We start from the raw sequence: 18,364 nt of genomic DNA on the forward strand, positions 1-18,364 counted from the left end.
AAACTGCTCTCCTTTGACTGAGCACATGTTAAGATAAAAACAGTGTTTTAAAGAAAGACACAGTCAGGCTTCTCACCAGCACGTTCATTCCCATCAGGGGGATGCAGCCAACACGAGCTCCTCACCTCCTTTTGCAGCTCCACACACACATGCAGGGGGTGTGAATGCTGAGGGGGGGCAGAATCCAGGTGTGATCCATGAACTCATCCCGATGGATCACTGGAATTCAGCCACCTTATGCCAACCCACACCCCGGGATTGGTTACCTGCTCCACTGGCACCACCGAGCACCACAAACAATTGCTGAATTAAGACTCACATTCCACAGCAGTGACTGTTTCCTCTGGGAATTGCTGCAAAACTGGAAGAGCTGTTGTGACAGGACAGCCATTTCTATTCACAAAGATAAATCCTTTATTTAGTAAGAATTATCTACACACAGATGAAGGACAGGAGTGGGGTAAGGAGTCTTCCAGCAGAAGGGTTACACAATCTCATCTCAGCTGAGCTTTGTTGTTCTGGAACATGTCACCTTCCTGTACAATGTAAGTTTTACATTTCCATTCTGAAAAGAAACTTGAACAAAATCTCAGTGTTGAGAGATGTAGGTAGGTAACCATACCTCCATGGAACAGAAGAGCAGAGATAACCTGAGGGAACATCTGCAAGGAGTAAGCTTTGAACATCCACTTGGAAAAAGCACAACCTCCCTGCCAATAACTCGTTAAGTTTCCTAACTTAGAGGTTAAAATAGCCCAAAATTTGTGTGTTGTGACTTGATATCCTGAGCCTAAAAAGTTTTTACATGGAAATTAGGATTGATTTCTCTAAGTTCACAGTTAAAAGATCACTACACACTACAAGCAGCAGCCCCTTTTTAGAGTCCATTTTCTACAAACACATTTCCTCTAAAAACAGAAAGTGAAGAGGAAAAAAAAAAGTCTTTTTCTACTCTAAAATTGCAGGCAAAGATTTTATAATGGGAGTAGATAACTTGAATTTTGAACAACAACCAGCTACGAGTCCAGAATATGAAAAGCTGCTGTTTAGAAAAGGGATGTTTCAGTTTGCAGCAGAGCAGAATTACCAAGATCCACTGAGGCTGGGAGAGAGCCCCCAGATCAATCTGTCTCTGTGAGAATTGTAAGGCTTTTCTGAGAGGTGCCAGGCAGACTGTCCCAAGGGTCACTGAGTCTCTCCAAAGCCACCACTCTCCCATTCAGTGCTTTAAGCATCTGCTTCAGTGGTGACACTTTGGAGTCACAGTACAGGAATAAAAACCTCAACATTTAAATGAAAAAGATAAAAAGAGCACAAGTTTGACTCTGCAGGAGACAGGAGACTCACCCAGTATTGCTGCAGCTTCTCCATAACAACTCACCCCAATACAGCCACCACCAAGCCAGGAAAGTTTACCCAGCAATTCCAAGACACGAGAAAGTTTTCAGTCATCTCCAGAAACTCAGTGAACTTCTTTAAAATACATATTCTACTGTATGAGCAGCCTCTTGGTTTAGGACCTGCCTTTGTTCAGAGTTCCCTCCTGTCATTCCATTTGAAGTTGGACAGAGCTGCAGCACATCCACTGGCACCAAAAGGATGGCAGAGACAGGTAATGGCCTTAGACCTGCAAACCCTACAGATTTAAACAATTGTTGATAATTCCTGGCATTTACCACCTGAAAACCATCCTCATTCTAAACCTGTAACGCCCAAGACTCTCAGTCCTTGCAAAGTCCATCCCCAGTGATAATTCCATCAGCTTTCATCTGAAATTGTCCCTCACAAACACAATCAGGCTTGGCATTAAAGTGGGTTTTGATTCCAGACATTTCACAGACAATTCCTGATTCTGGGCACCCTTCTGGGATGTCCAAGCCCTGGAACATGGAAACCTTTTCACTGAGAAAAGCCCTTTCCCTCCACATTTCAGACCAGAGTAATTTCTCATCTTTGTGTCAAAAGGAAAACAATCTTAGGATTGCAATATTACTATTTACAGCTTTTGCCTGTTACCTGCTGCATGAACAGCAGACACATTAATTCCAAAATCAGCTCTTGCAGAGCAGGGGAAGAGCCGTAGTTTGGGGTTTGTCACAATGCAGGAAAAGGGAGATTCCTCATAAATAAGATTTTCAATAAACCTTTGCTATTTCTGGCAGCTGGGAGATAACTGCACCATTACAGTCCCCTCACTGCTGTCAGCAGCTCAACCAGGAGACAATTAGGTAAAATAAAGGGAAGGTTGTAAGCTGGAGTTCTGCACTGCCACTACATTAACTGGACTTCACTTTGATTCTGCACTCCAAGGATGAAAATTAAAATGCTTTTGGAATAATTTTTAACTGAAGATTGATGCCAGGTTGGTTTTTCATCCATCATTTTAAGAGAGAGAAAACAAGTAACTAGAAAAGGTTTCACTCCTTTTAAGTTATGTTCCTATTTTTAGTTGTAGGGGAGGGGTATAACAAAAAAATAACTCTATTTGCAATTAAATTTCCACAAGCACCAAATTCAGCCCTTCCCTAGTGCCCACACTGAGAAATCTCGCATCTGATTTACAAATGTAATTATATCAATGTAATTGTACAAGTGTAATTCCTCAGAAATAACAAAGTTATTTTTCAGCATCCAAGAGAAAGATTTTAATTCTTCAATTCAACATGAAGAATTACACCAGGATAGCTCGTGCTAAAGAGATGGTGAACTTCCCTGGAGAGACAGGGCCTAAAAATACAACCCTGTTGTGGTGGGATGACCGTGGCTGGATGCTGGTGCCCACCTAGCTGGGCAGGGGAGAGAACACAATGAAAGGCAGGGACAGGGAGAGACCACTCAGCAATTACTGTCATGGGCAAAACAGACTCCACTTGGGGAAATGAACTTCATTTACTGCAAATTAGAAGTGTGAGTTGGGTAATGAGAAAATGAAACAAAATCTTAAAACACCTTCCTCCCATCCCTGCCTTATTCCCAGGCTCGACTTCACTTCAGAATTCCCCCCTCTTGCCAAGCAGTGCAGGGGGTGGGGAATGGAGGCTGTGGTCAGTTCATCACTTTTGTCCCTGCTGCTCCTTCCTCCTCATTCTCTTCCCTTGCCTCAATGGGTTTTTTTCCATGTGTCCTCTTCCACAGGATGCAGTCCTTCAGGAAAAGGCTGCTCCAGGGTGGGTCCCCCACGGGGTCACAGCAAACCTCCTGCACCACAGGCTCCTCTCCCCATGGGTTCTGCAAGGAGCCTGATCCAGGGTGGGCTTCCCCCAGAGGCTCCTCTGGGAACATCCCCCTGGCTCCAGCATGGACTCCTTCCCAGGTTTCAGGTGGATCCGTGCTCCATCCAGGGCTCCTTCCCAGGCTTCAGGTGGATCCTTGCTCCATCCAGGGCTCCTTCCCAGGCTGCAGGTGGATCCTTGCTCCATCCAGGGCTCCTTCTCAGGCTGCAGGTGCATCTCTGCTCCATCCAGGGCTCCTTCCCAGGCTTCAGGTGGATCCTTGCTCCATCCAGGGCTCCTTCTCAGGCTGCAGGTGCATCTCTGCTCCATCCAGGGCTCCTTCCCAGGCTGCAGGTGCATCTCTGCTCCATCCAGGGCTCCTTCCCAGGCTGCAGGTGCATCTCTGCTCCATCCAGGGCTCCTTCCCAGGCTGCAGGTGCATTTCTGCTCCATCCAGGGCTCCTTCTCAGGCTGCAGTGCATCTCTGCTCCATCCAGGGCTCCTTCCCAGGCTGCAGGTGCATCTCTGCTCCATCCAGGGCTCCTTCCCAGGCTGCAGGTGCATCTCTGCTCCATCGTGGACCCCCATGGGCTGCAGGGAATCTCAGCTCCAGTGCCTGGAGCTCCTCCTGTCCCTCCTTCTTCCCTGCTCTTGTGTCTGCAGGGCTGCTCCTCTCCCATTTCCCACTCCTCTCTCTGGCTGCAGTTGCTCTTACACTTACAAGGCTTTTCCTCCCTTCCCAAATCTGTGATCCCAGCAGTGCACTGCCCTGCTGGTGATGTGCTCAGCCTTGGCTCTGCTGGACACAGGGGAAGCTTCTGGCACCTTCTCCCAGATGTGACCCCTGCAGCCCCCCCCAAACCTGACACAACCCCAGTGTCCTGCACATCCCAAAGACTGAGGTTTCCTCCCAGTGGAGAAGTTCTGGTTGTTGAAATGAGGAGATTATTACAGCAATGCTTTCAGCATTTTCCAGGTCATTTTCTCATACATTAATGAGATAATAGAAATTTATGGAAGTCTTTATTGAATCTTAATTGCTCCCTAAGACCATGGCTGAACTAGAAAGAGCAACTTCATTCTGCTTTGACTACTACAGCAGATGCTGAGGATACAGAATCCTGAACTTGGATTTGTTCATTTTTCACTTAAAAATGCTGTTAGTTTTCCTTTAGAATAATACCAATCCATTTCCTGATAGTGCAGTATGAAAGGTGCTTCTGAAAGGTGAGAGGGGTAATTCCAATATTTAGTTTGCTGCTAGAAGTCTAATATTTTGTTGAGGCTGTTCTTACTCTCTACAAGGAAGATTTTAAACCAGAACACCACTGAAGAATTTAAAAGGCATTTTCCTCACTAGCAAATGAGTTCAAATTAGCCCAATTACAATTAAAACATGACGCATTTATCAACCATCAATGATGAGAAATAATGTAAATCAAGGACAAATCTGTTTACAATTTAATAATCCACATCAGGCAACTACCAGGAGAATTTATCAGTGCCTAAAAATTGCCATAAATTACACCCTTGGTTGGGAAGTTTAAAGTTTTTGAAAAAGCTCAGCTCTTGCAGATGCCACTGAATATTAGAGATTCCTAAAGATGCAAAAATAGAACTCCTTTGGTTGAAATTATGTCCCTCTGTGAAACTGTAAAATCCAAAAATTGCAAAACCCAGAAGTTTTTGAATGCTGACTTAAAAAAACCAAGAGCTGTATTTCACTGTATTCTTGTGCATTTTTAACCTGCTATACAAGATCCAGGATCCTATTCAGCATGAACAGTTCCCACAACCTTTCACACTGTTGATAATTTCTTCTTCTAGCTTCTTCCTTTCCTCCTCTTTGGATGTGTGGCTATTTCTCTGTTCCCAGTTTGGGTGGTTGTGACTGTGGAGCACTTTGCTGCTCTGTGTGTGCCACATCTCATAGTAGAGATTGCTGGGGTTTGCCAGGAGCTCTGCGTGCCTGCCTCGTTCTGCAACTTTACCCTGCAAAACAAGGGCAGAAGTCAGGAATCCACATTCCCAGATCTTTAACGACAGGCCAGCCTATGGACCACAGTTTCACAGTATGGACTGGAGCAGTTATTAGTGAGGAAGAGCTTGAAACAGCAAGGAAGGATTGACTGCACAGTGCACTCACTTGTGTGGGCACTGCCAGCTGAAAACAAGGAGCTGTGCTCTTCTCGGACTGCAGGCGCAAAATCTAAAGACCACCAACATGGAAAGCTTCCTGTCTAGACTGGAGGAGTTATCTAAAGTAAATGTGGACCTCTATGAGGAGCAAGGTGTTCAACTACTCCTGCAAAGGTGACATGAATGTACCAAAATAAACAGGGATTTATCTTTGCTCAGTAACAAACACAGGGGAAGAAGCTAAAAGAGAAGAGCAGACAGAGAGGGGTTTATAATAGACAAGCAAAGCACATCTAAGATCAAATCCTGAAAACAATTAGTGTAAACTGTGCTTTTATGGGTGCTCTGTAGCTTGTGTCCCTGCAATCACCACCATGAAAACTGTGTGAGCAGTTCAGCTCTCTGGGCTGTTCTCAGGAGCAGAGATGATTTATTGACTATCAGCATGGAAAGGAAGAGTTGGAGAGGAGCATCCCATGAGAACTCCAACCCTAGAGAGAAATACATCACTCTTCAAAAAACCAAACTAATTTTCTAGTTTGAGAGACACATTCACTGACTTCAAATTAAACTGATACATTAATTCATTCTCCAGCTCCTTTTCCTTCTCATTATACAGACAACTACATGGATTTGATATCAGTTCTAAATTCTGATCTACAATTAAATCTACCTCCTTGTGACATCTGCTGATGGACAAGCTGGGAAAAAATTTGGATCTTGGCACTTCTATTAGTAGTTATGCCAGTGGAATTTGAACAAACATACACTTCATCAACAGAACTGCAGAATTTACATAAATTCTTTAAGTGATTAATTTGGAGCAGAGACCAGGTTTTGAATTATGGCTTTTTTTAGTAAGTCTTGACCAATCCTAAAAATGGAACTTCTCTGCTCAGCTCCACAGCATCAGGATCTGTATCATTACTATAACATTTACTCACCCAGGAATGATTCTGATTTTACCTCAGCAAAGGTGCTGGAATTGTGATTCCCTGATTACCATTGCTAAGCAAAACCAGCCACAATCACCCTGTGTCATCCCTGCTCCTGAGCCTTATTTATCTGGCTGCTAACACATCAATCCTGCTGGGATGGCAGAGGCAGACTGTCTCCCTCATCCACAATTCCATCCTTCAGCAAAGGAAGCACCCAGGCTCCCTCACAGTTCGAGGCTGTGCTTTTATTTTTAATTTAACAGTTACACTACAACACAAAACACACTCTCAGGAAGCTGTGAAAAATTGCATGGAAAACAAAAAGCTGCCAATTGCCTTGTGACACGTTACAAAATGTTTGTGAGATGTTTTAACGTGCACTTGTAGGAAGGATACACCTTAGGAGAGGGTTTTTCAGCAAAAGCTGAAAAGACAAAGCAGATCAAAAACAAATAAAAACTCCATGGAGCACTCCAGCTGATTTATTCCACTACTTCATCCTGAGATTCATATAAAGCTGAGCTTTGTGTAGCAAATGTCACTATTTCATAAAGATATGGTTCTAATTGTCCCTGAAATCACTGAATGTAGTGTAAGAATAATTTATTTGCTTGTAGATGTGTATTTTAAGTCACTAAAGACACCTATGAGCACAAGCTTATAAATAGCAACTGATAAAAATTAACTCAGAGATAAATTTACCATCTATTATCAGCAGATTAGAGCACTGTACTTTCAGCATTATCAGTTAAAAGAATAATTATGAAGTTATCTTAAGGACATTTGTTTATTTTAAATCTCTTGCCAGATACGGATAATGGAGAAAAAATGGACTTTGGATGAGTATGAGGTAACAGCTGAACACTGATATTAGGGAATCAAATGTTGAGACATGTTGGCTTTTTCTTAGAAAAGAAGCCTACAGAAAGGGAAAAATCCCACTTTTCTACAGGTACAACAGAGAATGGTGCTGAGATTTTTAACATAATGAGGTTGAACAATCCTGCAATAGTTCTATCTGCATGGAAACAGAACACGCTGTCCTCTCTCTTTCCACTAAGAGGAAAAATGGATGTATGTGAAAAACAGACCCTGAGCAATGAGAGTGAAGCACAAACTGGGGAAACACATCAGGAAACTTCAAATGACAGAAGCATGCAAAAAATTAGATCAAAAACGTGCAACAGTAAGGCATAAAAATAACAATATACAAGACAGTCACACATGCCAAGCTTGGGTCGGAATTTTCAAACATGGCTCATTTCCAAAGAAAAAACTTACAGCAGCTTGGTGGGAATGCAACAATTCAAACTGGACACACAGAGGCCCTAAACCAAACCCTGACATGATGTGAATATCCCACAGCAGCAGGTGAGCCCTCACCTGATCCAGCACGATGATCTCGTCTGCATCCACCACCGTGGACAACCTGTGCGCAATGAAAATCGACGTCCGGTGCTTCACCATGTCCCTCATGGCTTTGAGAATGTTCTGCAAGATATTGCAATAGACACAAACTCTTACACACTCCTAAGTGAGAGGAGGGGAAATAAAATGCTGCTGGAAATATGCAAATTACTGTAAATAAGTTTTGAAAATCATCTCTGGTACTGCTACGGCTTCCCAATAACAAACAGCCACGAGTATGTACAGGAGAAACTGAAGAGTCCCAAACATGAAATATCTGTGGTTTTGCTAAAGCCTCAGACTGAAAAAAAAGCTTGTATTCACAGAAAAACACAGCTATCCCCAGGGACAAAGGAAGAGAAGTGTCACTTCATTTCAGGAAAAACTTCCCCATGGAGCCATGCGACACAAGCAGCAAACAGCAGTAAAAGCATCTGAAAATAAGAACTCCTCGTGGTTGTAATATTAATGCTTTCCCATGATTGTTCAAGAAAAAAACCCCTCTCAGTATTATGCTAATGTGGAACAAAGGCAGAGCAATTCTGGGAATTATCCATCTGTCTATCCGGTGTTTCCTATGTGAGCTCTATGCCACCTTCCAAACCTCATCCCTCTGCAAGGAGCACTGATGGGGAATGTGTGCCCTCACTACCATAAGTGAAGTGTCCACTTTATTTCTCTGAAAATTTTTATCAGAAAACATTTCCATTTCCAGGCATACTCTTGTGGAAAAGCCTCATTTTCGTTTGCTGTCTTCCAAGTGCATTTCTACTCTGAAACTTTCTGCTTTGCTTGCACAGACACAGCAAAACAAGAGAGGAAAAATCTGAGAACTCAGTGTGATGTGGACATTTCTGGCCCACGAGGAAGCTGTGCTACATTTCAGAGCTGTGCTATATGGATGTACAGTTCATCCTCTGGATTCTTTGCATCTGGAAAATAAAATAATTTAGTGATTACAGGTCAATAAATTCACTCAATCTGCATAAGTGAACAGAGCTGCAGCTTAGCTCATTTTTGATGACATCAGTTTGGGGAATTACTGCTGGTGCTGAGAGTTTTGTGCTTAAACAAAGATGTTGTTATGAAGGCTGATGCAGCTCCTGTCACTGTGTCACCACATCCATGGCACAGCCCTTCCTGTGGAATGACCACAAATGAACACCAGCACTGCAGGTCATACCTACATCACCTGCATCTGCTGCACAACAAACCAGGGGGGTTTGTCCTGCATTATGTCTCAACTTTTCAGAGGGATTTTTTCATGGCCACCTGCACCAGCTTTAAGGGATGAATGTGTCAAGGTGAATGGGACTTCCAGAGTGGAAACAGAAAATATCCCAGAGACAGCTGATATCCCTCACTCTCTCCAGGTACATGGATTGGAGCATCTCTGCTCCATGCTTTAGGACAACAGCTTAAACACAGCATCTCTTAATAATACTGAGAAAACACTTGAAAAAGAACACAATTCTGAGAGGAAAAGAACAAGGAAAAGCATCAGAATTAACATAATTGTATCACCTAAATTCTAGAATTTTTTCTCAATTTACCTCTTCTGTAATTGAATCTAAAGATGATGTGGCTTCATCATAGAGAAAAATAAGTGGCTCCTTTAACATTGCTCTTGCAATTGCAACTCTTTGCTTTTCTCCTCCTGAATGAGGGGGAAAGAGGAAAAAAAAGAAAAAAGATTAAGTTACAATTGTGATAGTCTAAATTCAACAGCAGACATGATTTTGGAGGGTTGGTTGTTGGGTTTTTTCTCCTCTTTTTAACAGACATCAGAGTCACTGCTGACAAATGCCTGACATGTTACATAAGATAGCACACAAGTTCCTGCTCCCTGGTAAATTTAGTGATTCAAGATTGCTCATCCTTTTGGAAAAGGACAGAGAACTATTTTGTATCTGCTCCAAGGCAAGAGTCTGACACGGGTGAGTAACAATGCTGTACAATTACTCACTCTGTACACCTGGGAGTAGGAGCCCATTCACCTGGCCTAAGCTCTGCTCCATCCAGTAACTCCGCACACACAAATCCAGTTTTATCTCACCACTGCTCTCTCCACACCTGCTGCATTGGATTTCAGGCATCTTGCTCACACATTGTGTCCTTCAGGTCTCTCCTTGATATTCATCCAACTTCCCACCCCATAATGGCAGACTTCACTCAAGAACAGTTAATATTATATTGAAAACCACCATCAGCCTGCAATCTGCAGCCTGGTGGTTTCTGATATAACCCAGTTTCAGACTAGTTTCCTTCCTAAACAATTCTTACAGCCAACATCTACTCAAGAATAACTCAGGGCAACTTTTACAGACAGGAAAACAGGTGCATTTGAGAACTTAAAATCTGCTAAACATTTGGTACGCGACGCAAACACGTCACATTTGTGCACTTGTCCTCCTTTGTTTTATGCAAGACTTCAAAACATTCCATTTAATACCATTATACTCTTGTTAATGTTCCATTCCTATCAGGAGAGAACATGCTTTCATAAACCATTTAAAAGGCTGGTGGTAATGCTGCAGTTCACATTTTAAACTGTCTTTGGCAGAACTCAGGAGCAATTAGAACTGTATGATTTACTCAGTCTGTTTTAGTGTGCTCTCCCTCCCTCCCCTGTACAGCATCTTCAAAACTCACAGCTTGCCAATATCCACATTTGAAAGACACATTTCAGTAACCAGATCCCCCATATTTGCAGGGAATGTTGTTCCCCATTCACACTTAGGGCAGCAGCACAGAAACTGTTCCATTCACAGAGTCAGGGATTTGGGGCTGCTGCAGCTCTGCCTATTACACATCTATTAGCCAACACTGATGTGGGCTCTAATTGGAGCAACCCAAACAACTTGTTTTTCACTCTTTACTCTTGATGAATCAATCCTTGAGAACAGTAAGAACTGCACGAAATGCTACGTCATCACTTAAATTGGCAAATCTGTCATTGCAGCTAAAATCTTGTTTTTCCATTGTGCACCCCTGGATTTTAAAGAGAATCACTTCAATTCACGCAGCTTTTACTCACCCTGTTCCTGCCACAAAATAACAGAACAAAGCAGGACTTTGTGTTCTCCTTAGACTTGAGGAAGCCTCACCCAACTTAAAAAATCCTCACAAACTGATTCTGAAATGAATCCAATAGATATCTTTATAAGAATTTAGGGAGCCAATCTACTATTGAGAGAACTATAGATTCCAATTAGCAGTGGCATTTTACAGGGCCACTGAAGGAACTCAGAGCTTTCCATTTGATATCTCCAATCCTTTGAACAATGACACTGGTTCTGAGAGCACTGGCCTGAGACTCCTGCACCCTGGCTGCACACATTCCTGAAGCTTGTTTACCACTGGTATTTGTCAATATTCACCTAATTGTTGAAAATAAGAAATTGAAGCTGCTCTTTCAGTGGCAGATGCTTATTCAGAGCTCAAAAGAATTCCATTGTCTTTCTCCTGAGTATGTTACATACTCTTTCTTCTTTAAATACACACAAAGCAGTAAAAGAACACAATTCCCTTACCTTTCTCAACACCACCTTTGTGGAAGTACTGGCAGGTGGCTGCTTATGACCATCCCAGGGGCAGCACAAACTGAAGGATGGAGGAAAGGCAGAACCCATTTTCAGAAAGGCTCTGTTACAGGAGTCACGAGGTCAGGAGGAAACTCCAGCACACCCACACACAATGCTCCAGACTCAGAAAGGGACACAGAATCATGTAGGTTGGAAAAGCCCCACAAGACCATGGAGCCCAACTATTCCCCCAGCCACCAAGGTCAACACTGACCCATGTCCCCAAGTGCCACATCCACACAGCTGTTCAATCCCTCCAGGCACGAGGAGTCCACCACTGCCCCAAGAAGCCTGATCAAACCTTTGGGTGAAGAAATTTTTCCTAAAATCCAATCTAAACCTCAACATAAGGTTAAGGCATGGAGCAAGCTGGTCTAGTGAAAGATGCCCCTGCTTGCAGCAGGAGGGTTGGTTTAGATGATTTTTAGAAGATTCCCTCCAACTGAAACCATTGTATTCTTCTATCAACACCAAGACATTTCAAACCTATTGTCAGTCAAATCCTCTTTCCAGCAATTATGAGTGTGGGGAGACAGGCAGCATAAGACAAATCTTTCATTGTTAGCACGATTCTCTTCAGTTCTGCCAGTACCTATTTAGCACCTTCTATTCCCTCACCCAGATCTGTGCTTCACATACTTTATTTCCCTTTTAGGTCTCTGCATAATCCCCTTCTGCAGCATGCACACTTTCTCCTGCACTCACGTTCTGGGTACAGGCTGTACCCTCTGACCCCCTTTTTCAAAGGCACCAGGACTCCTGACTGCAGCAGCTGCAGAGGAAGAAATCCCCCTCAGAACTGTTTCTGCAACAGGCAGCACCTCTGTCTGCACCCACTGCATCCCTCAAAACACACAAAGTTCCCAATTCTAGTCCACTACCCAAACAGATCATGAGAAAAATCATTTTTACTTAGATGCACCACCAGCCTCACTTAAAACCTCATTTAACAGAATCCCCTGAAAATACATTTGTTTGAACATCTTGCAGATTACAGCTGCCTTAAACTGCAGACCTTCATACTAATATTCAGCCTTTACAGGTAGGTATTTTGGGCTCCTCTCTACAAGGTCATTAAGGGGCTGGAGAGTGTCCAGAGAAGGGAATGGAGCTGAGGAAGGGTCTGGAACATAAGTCCTGTGAGGAGCAGCTGAGGGAGCTGGGAAGGGGCTCAGCCTGGAGAAAAGGAGGCTCAGGTGGGACCTTGTGGCTCTGCACAGTTCCTGACAGGAGGGGACAGCAGGGGGGGTGGGGGTGATAGGCTCTGCTTCCAGGGAATAGGGACAGGAGGAGAGGGAACAGCCTCAGGCTGGGCCAGGGGAGGTTCAGGCTGGATGATAGGAAAGATTTCTTCACTGAAGGGTCGTGCATTGGATCAGGCTGCCCAGGGCAGTGGTGGAGTCACCATCCCTGGAAGTCAAAAGGGAATGGATGTGGCACTTGGTGGTGCAGTTTAGTGGGCATGGTGGGATTTACTCAAAGGCTGGACTTGATCTTGGAGATTTTCTCCCACCTTAATGATTCTGTGTTATAAGCTAAATAAACTAAAAGCAAACCTGAGGACTAAACTCTGCATGAAACTTTGAGGCAGCAAAAGGGATACAAAGAAGCTGGGAGCCAACCTGAGAGCTTGAGTCCTCGCTCCCCAACCTGGGTGTTGTAGCCATTGGGCATCCTCAGGATGGCATCGTGGATCCCTGCCAGCTTGGCCACGGCATACACCTCCTCTGCTGTGGCCTCTGTGTTGCCATAGAGCAGGTTGTAGTAGATGGTGTTATGGAAGAGAACAGCATCCTGCATTGGTGGGAAGCACATTTGAAATAAGAAATCATGAACATCAGCTTCAGAACTGCCCCTGGCCCATGAAAGAATCAATACAGAACAGCTTGTATTTTTCTTTACACAGTGTGAAGGTAAAAGTGTTCGGGGACATTTCTTTTCCCAAAAAAGGCATTAATATATTTTGTGTCCTAAATATGTATGTCATGCATAGTTTCACCACTTTGCTAACTCATTACGGGTGGTAATCAACTATAAAGCTAAATCACTTAAAGCTGGAGGCAGCTTCTCATGGGGAGGCTTAAACGCATTTCAGAAATTGGATCTATATGATGATGCATAGAAAACCATAATATTTCCTGGGGGAAAAATGTCTAGTTCCTTTGAAAGTCACCATGCAACACCACTACATTAGGAGTGGCCTTCACTGAACAGTGCCAGATACTGCAAATCACTGCTACAACAGACTAGAATTACTGTTCCCATGGACTGTCTGGGGAGAAGGAAATGTGGCATACCTGAGGCACAACTCCTATTGCCTTTCTCAGACTTTCCAAACTGACATCTTGGATGTTCTGTCCAGCAATATAAATGTTTCCTTTCTGAGGTTCATAGAAACGAAATAATAACCTCACAATGGTGCTTTTCCTGGAATTGAAAAGAATTGAAGTTAATGTTACAAACTGGTTTGCAATTTGCAATCTCCAATCGGGAATGATGTACAAACAATAAAAAGCAAACACAAGCAGCACCACATTTAAGAAACTAAATTCTGCATTGATTGGCATATTTAGTCCATTTACCCACCCTGACCCACTACCTCCTACAATGGCCACTTTCTTTCCTGCAGGGACTTCAAAGGACACTCCAGCAAGGACTTTCTGCCCCTTCAGGTATTCAAAATGCACATTGTCAAAGGCAATGGAAGCAGTCTGGGGGGTGATCTTCAGGGGTGGAGCCAGCTTTTTGTCCTATGAAAAGAAGAATTCCACTTTATCTGCTGCCCAAAAATTACCTCCAACACTTCAACAAGCTCAACAGTCCCTTTCCCATCTCAAAAAAAGGCAAACAGACACTCCAGCTCAGATATGTGGAAAATAATCATAAGTTGCTGCACAAGTGACATTGGTTTGCTCCTCCTTTTCCCCAAAGGAGGTAAAAATTCCTGCTGTAATCACTCTGCCTCATAACTTCTTTTGCAATATATTCTGCATCATTAATTACCAATAAAAATTCAAGCACGAGGCATGAATACTTAAATAAAAAAATCTCAACACAAACACAGCTTCCATGAAGCAATTTTTGCTTCTCTGCAAGAAAAAAAAAATCAACTTATTGCAGTAACTGCACTTAAAGAAGAGGCAGAACAGCAACCTCACACACAACAACTATTTCATGAATAGAAATTAAACCTGGAAGATGAGAACACGGTGAAATGATGGCATTGCCACTAACAGCCCTGCTAAATGCCCAGATACTTTAGGAAAATAGGCTACTACTTACTTTAATTTTGGTATCTACACTGAGAAGTGTGAACAAGGTATTCATATCTATCAGGGCTTGTCTTGTCTCTCTGTACACTGTTCCCAGGAAGTTCAGGGGCAGAGAAAGTTGGAACAGCAATCCATTCACCATTACCAGATCTCCAACAGAAAGGCTGCCTTAAGACAAAAGGGGTGTGAGAGAATAAGGAGACTTGAAGGGTTTTTCTTTTAGGATGCACCAAAAGAAAGAATCAAGTCCATTAAACCTAATTTCTTTTATCTCATTTCTAAACCCAGATGTTTAAATAACAAACAAAACCCCAGAATCCATTCCCAGATTCTATACAGGGGTGCCTGAAATGAATGGCAATATTTGTGTGGATTTCACTTTTAAAAAGTGCAATGTAATAGCACTGGCAAATAAGGCAAGTAGCACATGCAACATCAGACTGTAAAATCCACAGAGAGGCCTAAGGAAGTTAAAAGGGAAGGAAATAATATATGGAAGCACAAATCAGGAAAGACAATCTTAAGTACAATTACAGACAAATCCAAATGATAGATTCAGTTATGATCAAGAGAGAGCTGTATGTACCAGAGAGCTGCTAAAACACACTGAGAACCTCTGGGCAGCCCAGTATCAAACAGGCTGATCAAGGGAAAGCTCAGGATGTCACAGCAGCTAAAGGTAAGTGGCAGGTCAGTTCAGCTGAAACAGGCCCAGAAAGATGATTTAAAGCCATATGTCTACCATCCTGCTTCAAGCTATTCTAAATCTTCCTAAGAACAGCTATAAACTGCACCTACTGACTGATCTGTTCAGTGTAACCCTTCCCTGCCCTGGCATCTTTAAAAAGGGCAAAGCAGATGCAAGAAAGAGCACATGGTATAAAGGTCTGTCCTTCAAACACTTGTGGATGTTAACAGTCTTTAAAGCATCATTATTTTTACTCTAAAACCACCTTGCTTTAGCAGAGCTTCATCCCAATTCTCTATTTGAAGCTTGTACTCTGTCTTCCTAATCAAGCAGGCTTTATTTTGTGTAGTAAATTAGACAAGTGTAGAACAGATGGAAGCAATTCTTTTAATAATGTGCCCTTATTAATGGAAGGAAAGTGAATTATTGGTAAGAAAACTACTGGAGACAAAGCACTGGGGTATACATACATGGAGTCTTGCCAAAATGGGAAGGGAGAAGGGCAAAAAGAAAGGATCTTTGTACAATGTGCACAGAAATATTTTTATCTATAGAAGTGCCTTTCAAATACCTTTAAGAAAAAACTTCCTAAAGGGACATTTTCTTGGGATTTTTCTTTAACTGCTAAACTTTTATAGTGTTTTTGATAAAATCATAGTATGATTGAGAGAGAGATACAATGGAATTAATAATACTCCAAGAACCAGAAATATATAGACAAAACTTAAGCAAAACTCTCAACCAAAAACTCTCAAAATGAACTATCACATCAACCCTCAGTTAATTAAGACTAACACCTCTGTTGTGGATGAACTGAGGTAGAGGAGACTCATTTTAGGCTTCCAGACAGGTGAGTTACCTGCAATAATGCCCTGGCTGGCGAGCACCATGATGGCTGTTAAACCCACACTAAATATGGCACTCTGGCCAAAGTTGAGGAGAGCTAAAGTAGAGGTAGTCTTCAGGGAGGCTTTTTCATAGGTCTTCAGGAACTCATCATACCGTTGGGCTTCGTATTTTTCATTATTGAAATACTACAATATAAACAAAACTGGTAAACGTGACAGTGACAAACATGTTGGACTGTTAAAGTGCCTGTAAAATCCAGTATGAACAGACTGAGTGCACTGACACACACAGAGCTCCTCTCCAGCCGTTCTCACAATTGAAGGAAGGAATCACAGAGTACCCTGAGTTGGAAGGAACCCACAAGGATCATGCAGCCCAGCTCCTGCACAGACACCCCAACAATCCCACCCTGTGCCCGACAGAGTTGTCTAAACACTCCTGGCAGCCTCAGGGCCATGCCCATTCCCTGGGAGCCTGTTCAGTACCCCAGCATCCTCTGGGTGAAGAACCTTTCCCAGTGTCCAATCTAAACCTCCTCCTCAAGACTAAGTTTACTCTTTGCAGAAATTGATGGTCAAGGTGATTCAGCCATGAAAGAAACTTCTCACTCTTTATTAACAAAGAGATTTTTTTTCCAGCCCCCGCTAACAACCTTCCTGCTACTCTGTCAATGCCACGCACTCCTCTTCAAATGAATAATGCTTAAAAATATGCTAGTGCTCCAAATATGCAGCCCTTTAAAGATGAATCTATGACTCACTTCCCTAAGGCTGACAGAAACAAGACAAAGAGCCTGGTAGTAAAGACTGGCCTTACCTTCACAGTCTCATAATTCAGGAGCGAGTCAATGGCAGCATTACCAGCATCATTGTCAGCTTTGTTCATTTCTATCCGAAACTTTGTCCTGAGAAAGGAAGGTTTGATCCAGTCACTGATGCCTTAGGGTTTTAGCTTTTGTATTTGTCAAACCCTGCACTGCATTAGTGTATAACTCTAAACTCCATCCAGAGTGTGAGTTAACTGTCTTCACATTTTGGTCAGACAACACATTTCCTCTAGGCCTGAGATTCAAGGACACTCTATTGCCTCAGGCCCCAAAAATATCAACAGAAGTGAATTGGGGGGAGCAAACTGGAGGAATATGGCTTCATTGCCTGAAGCTGGAATTGGAGGATTAACCCCTGATTTGTAAATGGACCAAATTTATAATTGTCTGAAAAATTTCTGACCAGCGCCCATCCTGGGTGTGTCCACCTGCCCAAGGTGAACCTACTGAAGGCCTTTAATAAATACCCACTTTGCTCTCCTTATCTTGTCCAGCCTCTGCAGGCACCATCCCAAGCTCAGGCTGAGGCATGAGAGCACCCTGAGGAAGGTGAGGGCAGGGCCTGCCTTACCTCCACTGTGTGATTCCGATGGTGAACGCTGCGTAGGCTCCCAGCGTCCCCAGAGTGACCAAAGCAAACTCAGCACCACATTTGTAATACTGCAGATTTAAAATCAAATAATTATAAAAAAAAGAATCATCATTGTTTTCAAAACTTCACTGGTGTCTCCAACTAAGCTATTCTAACGTTAAGACAAGAAATGATGGTCCCTCCCAACACAATCCCTGCTCTGAACAGCTTAAGGCTAAATAAAGGCTTAAACTCAAAAGGAAAGCAGCAAGAAGGATTTAGATGAAAAGATTGGAGGCAATAACCAAGAGCTACTGTATATAATACTGCAAAGTTATTATTCACATTATAAAACATAAATGCTGCTGATGCTTGTGCTGTTTTCACAAGTAAGTGTTTCTGTGCTTTTTCAGTGGATTTTGAAAGAAAGCTGGACTGTAAAAGAAGAAATAAATGGCCCTGCAAAACAACTAAGGAAGCATTTTCTGTACTTCAGGGCACATCAGGAGAGAAAAGCCCTAAGGAGGGTTGGCTGACAGCCAGCTTGGTCTGCAACTTCTACTGGTTAGAAAATGGAACCCAACAGGCATTTCACTGTTCCATTCAAACTTGATTAAGTCCTTCCAAAAAGGCCAATAAACAGAACAAGATTCTTGCTTTTAATTTAAACCGAGATACATAATCATGATTCAGATTTTTGCACCCAAATAACACCCAAAGATCCTGACTTCAAAGACAGAACGAGTGATTTATTTTGTAGAAGTTTAAATTTCAGGGCATTAAGCTTAAAACCTGGCAGGAGAAGCCTGTTTTCTAAAAGCTAATTTTCACTTTTGAGCTCTGGATAAGTCCGGATCAGCATTCAGGAAAGAACCAAT

At 42.8% G+C, this 18,364-nt stretch overlaps 1 protein-coding gene across 1 annotated transcript in view; it reads right to left on the reverse strand.

Moving 5' to 3' along the window:
- Positions 1-390: 390 nt before the first annotated feature.
- ABCB7 (ATP binding cassette subfamily B member 7) overlaps positions 391-18,364 on the reverse strand; it is a 39,299-nt gene continuing 21,325 nt past the window's right edge. The window contains exons 7-16 of the mRNA XM_059859729.1: positions 17,487-17,575; positions 16,906-16,993; positions 16,100-16,274; positions 14,563-14,720; positions 13,867-14,030; positions 13,578-13,707; positions 12,903-13,074; positions 9,250-9,353; positions 7,673-7,780; positions 391-5,204 (exon numbers count right to left, since the gene is read on the reverse strand). Coding sequence (XP_059715712.1) covers positions 4,986-5,204; positions 7,673-7,780; positions 9,250-9,353; positions 12,903-13,074; positions 13,578-13,707; positions 13,867-14,030; positions 14,563-14,720; positions 16,100-16,274; positions 16,906-16,993; positions 17,487-17,575 — 1,407 coding nt within the window. The 3' untranslated portion in view covers positions 391-4,985. The remainder of the gene's footprint in view (positions 5,205-7,672; positions 7,781-9,249; positions 9,354-12,902; positions 13,075-13,577; positions 13,708-13,866; positions 14,031-14,562; positions 14,721-16,099; positions 16,275-16,905; positions 16,994-17,486; positions 17,576-18,364) is intronic.

Source organism: Haemorhous mexicanus, chromosome 14, assembly GCF_027477595.1.
Source record: "Haemorhous mexicanus isolate bHaeMex1 chromosome 14, bHaeMex1.pri, whole genome shotgun sequence".
In the NCBI taxonomy this organism is placed as follows: domain Eukaryota; kingdom Metazoa; phylum Chordata; class Aves; order Passeriformes; family Fringillidae; genus Haemorhous; species Haemorhous mexicanus.